An 11,208-nucleotide genomic window follows, 5' to 3' on the forward strand; every position below is an offset into this window, starting at 1 on the left:
TTATCACTTTATTTATCCATCCACGCACCCACCCACGTATCCACGCACCCATGTGCATACGCATTTATTGACTTGGTCACACCAAGAAGTAATTTTTAAAAAATTTGTGTACGTGTTTGTGATTATCTGTGCAATTCGTATAAATAGACCTTTAATTTGTATGCCTTGACCATAGTAACACATTTAAATTAAATATTCTTATTTTATACATACATTTCCTTCAACATTTTTTAAATTAATGTGACATATAATACGGCTTAACCAAGATGTCTAAAGAGGGCAACGAAAATGCATGCAGCTCAAATCAGCATAATGTAAGTAGAGTTTAATTTTAGAGAGAGAGAGAGAGAGAGGGAGAGTGTGAGAGAGAGAGAGCGTGTGTCTCAAAGAGAGAGAGAGAGAGAGAGAAAGAGGAGAGAGTGTCTCAAGAGGGAGGAGAGAGAGAGAGAGAAGAGAGAGAGAGAGAGAGAGAGAGAGAGAGAGAGAGAGAGAGAGAGCGTGTGTGTCTTAAAGAAAGAGAAAGAGAGAGAGCGTGTGTGTCTTAAAGAAAGAGAAAGAGAGCGAGCGTGTGTGTCTTAAAGAAAGAGAGAGAGAGAGAGAGTTTAATTTAATAGTAGATATATATTATATGTATTTTTTTAGAATAACATAAGTAGTGAAGCCGTTATAATTAATGAACTGAATCATTATGATGAACAAGACAGAACGGATGAAATGTAAACAAGGCAAAGAGAAATGGAAGAATTTAGAGAAGATAAATAAAAATTAATAATAATAATTAATTTAAAATTTTTTAAATTTCTTTTAGTAAATATTTTGATTGCATATTTTTTAAATTATATCTATATAAATCTACATTATACATATAGATATCTAATTAAATTTTTAAAATTTCAGTGCTTGAAGATGGGCTTGATGAAATTTTATTGCAAGCACTACTTGAATTTGAAAATCAGGAGATAAAGAAAAAAGAATTGAAAGAAGAAGGGAAAAAAGATAAGAAACGAAAAGATATAAGTGATGGTGAAAAGAAGAATAAGAAAAATAAAAAAAAATAAAATTTGATATGTAAAAATATGAATTCATAATGATTCATTTCATTGATTTTTTTTTATAATAATTTTTAATGTCTATTTCTAATGTATGATTTAATATGTAATTTTTTATTAAAATTATACGTAATATGTATTTACTATATATCTATTTAATAAAAATATATCTCTATATATATTAATTTACAGATATTTATTTAAAAAAGTAAAGTATGAGAGTGAGAAAGAGAGGGAGAGAGAGACAGAGAGAGAGTGAGAGAGAGAGTGAGTAAATGAGTGAGTGAGAGAGAGGGGGGGAGAGGAAGAGGGAGGGAGGGAGGGAGAGAGGGGGAGAGAAAGAAAGGGAGAGAGAGAGGGAGAGAGGGGGAGGGGGAGAGGGTGAGAGGGGGGGGGAGAGAGAGAGCGAGAGATTGATTGATTGATGAGCTTTTATTTAGCTTTCTCAGCTATTTTCTTATACAGTTTAACATTTACATATGTAAGATATGCGCTTTTAATCTTCTTTTAAATAATTCGAGCCTATCGCAAGTTTTAATTTCTACTGGCAGGACGTTATACAATATACTTCCTTCATAAAACAAACTTTTCTGTGCACTCCTTGTTTTTCGAAATTGAATTTCGATATTACCCGCTTGTCTTGTTTCCCTATCGCATTCGTTCCCTACTATTTGTAACTTATCTCTTAACTGAATTGGTAACAGGTTATTCAATATCTTGAAAATAAATATACATATATTATATTGTAATCTTTGTCTTACTGACATAAATTGCAACGCCTCTAGCATGTCTTCCACTTTGGTGTATCTATCACATTGCATCTAGTATACACTGATATGTAATTACCTACTCTATTTAAGAAACTCGTTTTTTTACCTATTTTCTTTAACATATAATCACAGTGATCTTGAAATCGAAGTCTGTCATCGATAATTATACCTAGATATTTCATAGTCTCTACACGCTCTATTTCAATTCCGTCCAGACATTTCAAAATAGTATTACCTCTCAATTCTTTTCGAATACTTCTAACTATCATATACTTCGTTTTACTTGCATTCATTTTTAACTTATTTATATTCATCCAACGTTCGATTATATTAAAAGCCGTGTTCAATTTTATCTCTATATCCGTGCTACTTTCTCCACTTACGTATATAAGCGTGTCGTCTGCAAACATTTTTATATTGCACCCTTCTGGACAGCCTTCGATTATATCATTTATATATATTATAAATAGTAAAGGTCCTATTACCGAGCCTTGTGGCACTCCGTATTCTGTTGTCAATAATTTAGACCATGTATGATTGAAACGCACTTGCTGTTTCCTATTATTTAAATATGATTTGAACCATTCTAAGGCCATTCCTCTAATTCCATAATAATACATTTTTCCTAATAATCTTTCTCTGTCTATTGTTTCAAACGCTCTCTTAAGATCCATGAAAATTACACCTACCATTTTTCCTTCGCTTACTATTAATTTCCATTCGTCAATGACAGTTTGAATCGCTGTTTCACACGAGTAATATTTTCTATACCCCGACTGATGTTCTGTTATAATATCGTTAGTTTCCAAATACATTTCAAGTTGTTCTTTTACTACTAATTCTAACACAGAGAGAGAGAGAGAGAGAGAGAGAGAGAGAGAGAGAGAGCGTGTGCGTGCGTGTGTGTATTTCTTAAAAAAAAGATACATAAAAATTATTAATTTATTTCAGGTATATTTTATATATTTTTTTAAAATAACCTAAGTAGCGCGAAGTACTTTTTGAGAAAATAATTTATTTAAGACAAATAGGTTCAACAGTAATTGTCTGCTGCTTTGAACAAGATAACACAGATTTACATATTTATATAGTTAATAATAGTATTTCCGCGTCCGCGACCACGTCCGCGTCCACGGCCACGTCCTGCTCTTGCCCATCGAGCTTTAGTTTTTACTGTAAAAAGAATATACATAGATTTCTGATATTATAAGGGAATTAATCCATAAATGTGAAAGTAGGTCACGGTTATATAGATAAATAAATAGAAAAAAATATTTATAAATATGGATACTTACGTTGCAATTCATCTTTTTCCATTTCTTTTGACACTGCAGGCTGTGGATTATCAGTAGCCACCTCAGGTTGCACATTTTCAACAGCCACCTCAGGTTGTGGATTATTATCAACAGCCACTTCAGGTTGTAGTGGCTGTTTGGCCAAAGCAGCGGTCAGTTGCCGTTTTAACTCCCGTAGTACCTCCGTGTTTAATAGATTATTTTCGGAATTAAAATCTTCGCTACCTTCATTCTAAAAATAGATGAATTAATAGATTAATAATTTTCTTTCTCTCTCTTTCTCTTTAACACACACAAACACACATGTCTCTCTCTCTCTCTCTCTCTCTCTCTCTCCCCCCTTCCCCCTCCCCCTCTTTCTTTAAGACACACGCTCTCTCTCTCTCTCTCTCTCTCTCTCCCCTCTCTCTCTCTCCTTCTCTCTCTCCCTCTTTCTTTAAGACACACGCTCTCTCTTTCTCTCTCTCTCTCTCTCTCTCTCTCTCCTTCTCTCTCCCTCTTTCTTTAAGACACACGCTCTCTCTTTCTCTCTCTCTCTCTTTCTCTCTCTCCCTCTTTCTTTAAGACACACGCTCTATCTCTCTCTCTCCTTCCCTCTTTCNTTAAGACACGCTTTCTCTCTCTCTCTCTCTCTCTCTCTCTTTCTCTCTCACTCTCCCTTTCTCTCTCTCTCTATCTCTCTGTCTAAAATTAAAATCTACTTACATTATGCTGATTTGAACTGCATGCATTTTCCTTGCTCTCTTTAGACATCTTGGTTAAACCGTATTATGTGTCACATTGATTTCAAAAAAGTTGAAGGAAATGTATGTATAAAATAAGAATATTGAATTTAAATGTTACTATGGTCAAGGCATACAAATTAAAGGTTTATTTACACGAATTGCACACATAATCACAAATACGTACACAATTTTTTTCAAAATTACTTATTGGTGTGATTTTGTAAAAATCACTCTTTAGGAGTAAGTTTCGATTTTTTAACGTGAGTCATTTAATAAATGATTATATAAGTTGCTGGTTTCATATTCAATTACGTTAAATGTCATAATGGATACATCAAATAAAATAGAAAATATTATAATAAATGAAATTAGTACAACAAAAAAGGAGTCGAAGGCGTAAAACTTTACGAGAAAGGAGTGATAAACGAAGTTAAAACGTTGAAGAGGAAGAGTGAAGGGAGAGAGAGAGAGAGGGAAAGAGAGAGAGACGGTAGATATTTTACATTTTTATAACTATAGGTATTTGTAATAAATAGGTATTTGTAATAAATTTAAATATTTGTAAATATTTTATACTTAATAATTACACTTTTATTACATTTTTCTTATATATATAAAAAATAATTATTTCGTAGATATTCTAAATTCAATTATATAAACATATATAAAATTATATAAAAATTATATAAAAAAATATATATATAAATAGAAAAATATATAAAATTATATAAAAAGGCTGCTGTGCGCCTGTAAAAAAGGCTGCTGTGCGCCTGTAAAAAAAGGCTGCTGTGCGCCTGTAAAAAAAGGCTGCGGTGCGCCTGTAAAAAAGGCTGCTGTGCGCCTATAAAAAAGGCTGCTGTGCGCCTGTAAAATAAGATTGCTGTACGCCTATAAAAAAGGTTGCTGTGCGCCTATATAAAAAGACTGCTGTGTGCTTATACAAAGAATTAATATAAAACAGAATAAGCACGAAAAAGAAAAATTTCATCAAGAAAATCGATGAATTAATGAATAAATAATTCTTGGTTATACAGACAGATATAGATAGATAATATAAATATAATTATTACGGCAATATATTTATAATATACCTACGTATACGCCGTATACGGTACGACGCAGATAAGTATGCCTCAAAAGAGAAAAGGCGGAAATTTATATAAAATCAGTCGCAAAAGCAAGCGCTTACGACAATTACGAAAAATTGAGAGTTCGGAGGAAAGATCTCAACGACTTGAAGCTGATGCCCAAAGACATGCTCAGCAGAGGGCTTATGAAAATAATGACGCAAGGTCTCAACGACTCAAAGTTGATGCCCAAAGACATGCTCAGCAGAGGGTTCATGAAAATAATGACGCAAGGTCTCAACGACTTGAAGCTGATGCCCAAAGACATGCTCAGCAGAGGGTTCATGAAAATAATGACGCAAGGTCTCAACGACTTGAAGCTGATGCCCAAAGACATGCTCAGCAGAGGGTTCATGAAAATAATGACGCAAGGTCTCAACGACTCGAAGCTGATGCCCAAAGACATGCTCAGCAGAGGATTTATGAAAATAATGACGCAAGGTCTCAACGACTCAAAGCTGATGCCCAAAGACATGCTCAGCAGAGGGTTCATGAAAATAATGACACAAGGTCTCAACGACTTGAAGCTGATGCTCAGAGACATGCTCAGGGATTCAACAAGCTAGACAATTAAATCATCATATTGCGCTAATTGCCAAGGACAATGAAATAAATGTGTCAGTTCATACACTTGGCCAAATGAATATAGAATGCCAATTTTGCAAATCGTTAAATTTTGAATGTGAAAAACCTAAAGATGGGAAATTTACATATTGTTGTCAAAAGGGTAAGCTTACATTAAAGTCAATAAATTGTCCTGATTTTATTAAAAAATTATACATGGGAAATGATTATGCATCGAAAAATTTCCTAAATAATATTCGTTCATATAATAGCGCTTTAGCTATGGCTTCTATGGGTGCCCCGGGCAATAGAAATCCATTGGATGTTGTGAACAATGCTCCTTATTGCTTGAAGATTCATGGGCAATATCATCATTTGACTTCGACAGTAATGCGCCCAGCGGATGGGCAAGCTCCGCGCTTTGCGCAGCTTTACTTTTTAGATACAGAAGAAGCTATAAATCATAGAATGAATAAGAAAGCTAATCAAGAGTGTGATTTTGAAATAATGAAAAATTTGTCAAGTTTTATGGTTCAATGCAATGAATTTGCAAAGACTTTCAAGATGATGCGTCAAGTTGAACAAGATCTTAATCCAATAGGCAATAAAAATATAAATTTAATGTTGTCCTTTCGAAACGATCCTCAACATGATCAAAGAAAATATAATGCTCCACAAGCTAATGAAATAGCTGTGGTCTTTCAGAATGTAGATGGTGAGCCTCCATTTGAAAGAGACATTCGGATTTATAATAAAAATTCAAACGATGTTCAACAAATATCAATTCTGGACAAAAGGTGTGACCCAATGTGTTATCCTTTGTTATATCCATATGGTAACGATAGATGGCATTCAGAAATGAAATCTTATAATTCTAAATATTCAGGATTTAAAGTAACTCAAATGGATTATTATGCTCATCTGCTGGCACCAAGAGCCGAATTTAGCCAATTTAAAAGAGCAGGCAAATTGAGATGTCAATTTATACTTGATGCCTATATAAAAACTGAAGCCAATAGACTTAATTATTGTATATTAAATTAAATCAACCTCAATTAAGAGCAGAACTTTATTCAGGATTAATGGATCACCTTGATAATCGAGCACAAAATGAGGGAATTACAGTTGGTGTACCTGTAATATTACCATCTTCATTTATGGGCAGTCCAAGGAACATGCAAGAAAGATACCAAGATGCTATGTCTTTGGTAAGAAAGTATGGTAAACCAGACATTTTTCTAACCATGACTTGCAATCCTCAATGTCCTGAAATTAAGGATAATCTTGATGGATGTCAAATAGAGTTTCGACCTGATTTAGTCGCTAAAACATTTAATTTGGATGTCAAAGAGATTTTGAAGGATTTAATTCAAAATAAAATTTTTGGAAATATTATAGCTTATGCAGGTGTGATTGAATTTCAAAAAAGAGGACTTCCACATTTGCATTTACTTGCAATGTTGAGCGATGAAGATAAGCCCTGACTTCAAGAAGTCATTGATATGATGGTATGGGCTGAAATTCCTAATGAAGAAAAATATTCAGAACTTAATGAAAAAGTTTTGAAACACATGATTCACGGTCCATGTGGAGATCCCTCGAGGAGATATCCTTGCACTGGGGACGATGGAAAATGTTCAAAAGGATTTCCAAAAGAATTTAGTGATAAAACTAATGCTAATGTAAATGGATATCCCATCTATCAACGTAGGGATATTGGAATAAAATACATTGTTAGAAATAAAGAAGTGGATAATCGATGGGTGGTGCCGTATTCACCATATTTAATCATAAAATATAATCGACATATTAATTTAGAAATATCCCATACAGCACCGATAGATTGCAAAAACATTACAACAATCTTTCACCGCAATATTGCAAATTCACTGCAAAATGTTGCTACATCATTGCTGTTGAATTGCAGCAATGTTAAAATGTCCGCTTTTTGGAAGATTGCAACAAAATATTACAACAATATTGCAATGTTATGAATTTGCAATAATGCATTGTTATTGCAACCATAAACTAATGTTGCATATACAGGTATATAAATGTAAATAAATCATTAACAAAAATACGTTGTAGTTAATTTATATATATTACAATATATATAAATTATAGAATTTGGATTACATGCAATATTTTCGAAATATTAATGTCATGTCGCTACAAGTGTGCTGGAATTTTGTGCACCTATATCTCTGCAATGTCTTTATAATGTTGCATTGCAACTTGCAACATTGCAACGTTGCTGCAATACAATTGCAATAATCTGTGCTGTATGGGATGTTCATCAGTGAAGAGCGTAAAATATCTATATAAATATATTTATAAAGGATTTGATTGTGCTGCAATTGAAGTGCAAGCACGAGATGGTACAAGATTCATTAGAATAGATGAGGTTAACTCATTCATGGATGCAAGATATGTTAGTGCTCCAGAAGCAATGTGGAGACTTAATGGATATGATCTGTTCATGAAATCTCATACAGTAATAAGATTGGCAGTTCATTTGCCTGATCGCCAAATGGTTTATTTTCGAGCAGGAAATGAAGAACAAGCTGCTCAAAGAGAGCTAAATCGAGATACTACGCTGACTGCATGGTTCAAATTAAATCAATATGATGAAAATGCAGCAAATTATCTTTATACAGATATTCCTTATCATTATGTTTATAATAAAAAAGAAACTAAGTGGAAGCCACGTAAAAAAGGTGGTGAAAAAATAATTTCAAGACTATATACAGTAAGCATAAAAGATATTGAAAGATTTTATCTCCGTCTTCTTCTACTACATGTGACTGGAGCAAAATGTTTTGAAGATTTGAGAAATGTAAATGGAATTATTTATAATACGTTTAAGGGAGGGGGATGCAGCAATTGCAAAAAATTTAGTAGAGACTGATGACTTTTGGAGAAAAACGATGGAGGAAGCAACAGAATCGAATATGCCTGCACAACTTCGAGAATTATTTGCTTACATTTGCATCTTTGGAAATCCAATAGATGTACCAACAATTTGGAATAAATACAAAGATTTTATGATTGAGGACTTTGTAAATAATAATGTTGTAAATCCCGAAAATATGGCGTTAAACCATATACAACAAATTCTGATAAATAATGGAAGTAGTTGTGAGAAATTTCAATTACCAAATCCAACTGAAATAAATATTTACGAAACAGAGTATAATGTAGATGAAGAAAAAAAAGAAATAATGGTGATTATTTATTATCTACACTAAATGATGAACAAAAATACGTGTATGATATAGTAATGCGAGCAATTGAAAATGAAAATGAACCTAAGCGTTTGTTTTTTATTGACGGGGTTTGCAGGAAGTGGTAAAACCTATTTATTTAACACATTTCTAAGTGTTATTCGAGGAAGAAATGAAATAATTCTTCCATGTGCTTCAACTGGAATTGCAGCCACACTTCTGAAAGGAGGAAGAACTTATCATTCTCTGTTTAAGCTTACAATTCCAATTGATGATGCAGCTAAATCAAATATTAGAGGAAATTCTCAAGCTGCACGAGAATTGATCACTGCAAAATTAATCATATGGGATGAAGTGAGCATGACTGTTGGACATGCCTTAACAGTTGATAAACTTTTAAAGGATTTAATGAAGAATGATCAACCATTTGGAGGAAAAGTAATTTTATTTGCAGGAGATTTCAGACAAAATCTTCCAGTAGTACCTCATTTACACAAAACAGCGATAATTGAATCGACTGTAAAATACAATCCTATATGGAGGAATGTAATTAAGGTTAAATTACAGCAAAATATGAGAACTGCGGAAGAAAAAGAATTTGCAAATTGGTTAATGCAACTCGGAGATGGTAAATTATCAAATACAGATGGACTAAATCTAGACACGATTAAAATTCCACAAGATTTTATATCAAAAGAATCTCTTATTAATGAGATTTTTGGTGATAGAATTACCATGAAAAGGATTAGAGAAAATCAAGATCGAGCGATTCTTTGTCCTAAAAATGAAGATACTTTTAAAATTAATGATGAAATTCTTTGTCTAATGGAAGGAGAAGAAAAGGAGTATCTCTCTATTGACTGTATTGTAAGTGATGATCCACAGGAGCAATTAAATTTTCCAACTGAGTTTCTCACTGACACCTTCTGGAATGCCAGTTCATCGGCTTAAAATAAAAGTTGGTGCTACAGTAATCTTATTAAGAAATTTAAATACTAAAAAAGGACTTTGTAATGGTACAAGATTTATTATAACTAATTTGAAAAATAATATAATTTATGTAGAAGTTATAACAGGTCCTGCTCGAGGACAAATTGTTATGATTCCGAGGATAGATTTAATTACAAATGATTTGGAACTGCCATTTAAGTTTAAACGAAGACAGTTTCCTATTCGAGCGTCATTTGCTATGACAATAAATAAATCACAAGGACAAAGTTTAGAAAAAATTGGAATTTATTTGCCACATCCTGTATTTGCTCATGGTCAACTTTATGTGACATTTTCTAGAGCAACAAAAAGAGAAAGTGTAAAAATTAAAATTGATGAATGTAGCAATCAAGGACATTTAATTGAAGAAAGTGAAAAATGTTTTACAAAAAATGTAATATACAGGGAAATTTTGTAAATTGAAGAATTATGACATTGTATGAGAGCTAATAATAGCGGGTTAGCGGTGGGTACATTAGAAATAAAAAAAATTGAGTAAAATGTAAAAAAGGATATAATAATTAAATAATAAAAAAAATATTTAAAGTATATATTAACTAAAATAATGTTTTATATTTAAAAAATATGAAATTGTGTGGAAATTAAAATAAACAAGAAAATAAAAATAAAAATATATAATAAATATTTAAATATATGCAAAACGCGGTGTAAAATAAAATATCTGGGAGAAAGAAATAGATAACATAGTAGTCATCCAAAAAAAATTTAAACATTTATTTTGATATAAATTTCGTGAAAGTCGGACAACAAATGTGGAAGTAGTTCGCGGTAATACAAAAAAGAATTAATTTTTTGTGTTAAAACGGATTTATTGTAATATAGGCTATATGAGGACCGCGCGAAGCGCGGTCCGAAAAGCTGGTATATATATATATATATATATATATATATATATATATATACTTACATAGAATTTTTTGTTGCATATCAACATTAATTATTCTATAATAACTATTTATTGAAATATTAATTAGAACAATTTAAAGAGAAAAAATATGTTATATATATTTATTGTGTATGTGTATATAAATATATATATAAAGTAAATGTCGCGCGCGTAGCGCGCGCTTGTTTTGTTCTAATTTTTGTAAAGTATAAATGAGAAAGTATATGTATATAAATAAAAGAACATATATTCTATTGTATACTTATACATATTTTTAAATAATTATATATGTATAATTTCTTTTCGATTGAATTTAAATTCGTGGTCTCGGTTATTGTAAATATATATATATATATATATATATATACACAGATCGACAAGCATGTGCGCAATCGGTATAAAATTAATTTATATAATAACTCAGCAAACACAAATGTTACAGTAACATAACATAGCTGTAAATGTTACATTGTAACATAACTATTACATCTATGTTATGTTACTGTAACATTTGTGTTTGCTGGGAAGTAATAATTATTTTTACGTAATTAAATACA

At 31.9% G+C, this 11,208-nt stretch overlaps 2 protein-coding genes across 2 annotated transcripts; both read left to right on the forward strand.

Moving 5' to 3' along the window:
- The first annotated feature begins 5,812 nt into the window (after positions 1–5,812).
- LOC146719775 (uncharacterized) lies at positions 5,813–7,014 on the forward strand. The gene is made up of 2 exons (XM_085489556.1): positions 5,813–6,494; positions 6,608–7,014. The coding sequence occupies exons 1-2, from the start codon at positions 5,813–5,815 to the stop codon at positions 7,012–7,014; spliced, it is 1,089 nt and encodes a 362-aa protein (XP_085345682.1).
- Positions 7,015–7,035: 21 nt separating this feature from the next.
- LOC114928055 (uncharacterized) lies at positions 7,036–9,705 on the forward strand. Its single transcript, XM_085489557.1, has 4 exons — positions 7,036–7,237; positions 7,870–8,137; positions 8,397–8,754; positions 9,010–9,705. Exons 1-4 carry the CDS (start codon positions 7,036–7,038, stop codon positions 9,703–9,705), a joined length of 1,524 nt encoding a protein of 507 aa, XP_085345683.1.
- Positions 9,706–11,208: the final 1,503 nt, after the last annotated feature.

This window comes from Nylanderia fulva, unplaced genomic scaffold (genome assembly GCF_048542155.1).
Source record: "Nylanderia fulva isolate GAGA-0341 unplaced genomic scaffold, ASM4854215v1 Scaffold87, whole genome shotgun sequence".
Taxonomy (NCBI): Eukaryota; Metazoa; Arthropoda; class Insecta; order Hymenoptera; family Formicidae; genus Nylanderia; species Nylanderia fulva.

What these genes read in the sequence shown, in the direction of transcription:
- LOC146719775 (XM_085489556.1), top strand. Translation starts at nt 5,813, where the DNA reads ATGGCTTCTATGGGTGCCCCGGGCAATAGAAATCCATTGGATGTTGTG. An exon ending in TAGCCAATTTAAAAGAGCAG is followed by an intron (nt 6,495 to 6,607) that starts GCAAATTGAGAT and finishes AACTTTATTCAG; the next exon opens with GATTAATGGATCACCTTGAT.
- LOC114928055 (XM_085489557.1), top strand. Translation starts at nt 7,036, where the DNA reads ATGGTATGGGCTGAAATTCCTAATGAAGAAAAATATTCAGAACTTAAT. An exon ending in GATACTACGCTGACTGCATG is followed by an intron (nt 8,138 to 8,396) that starts GTTCAAATTAAA and finishes AATACGTTTAAG; the next exon opens with GGAGGGGGATGCAGCAATTG. An exon ending in AAGAAAAAAAAGAAATAATG is followed by an intron (nt 8,755 to 9,009) that starts GTGATTATTTAT and finishes TCTCTGTTTAAG; the next exon opens with CTTACAATTCCAATTGATGA.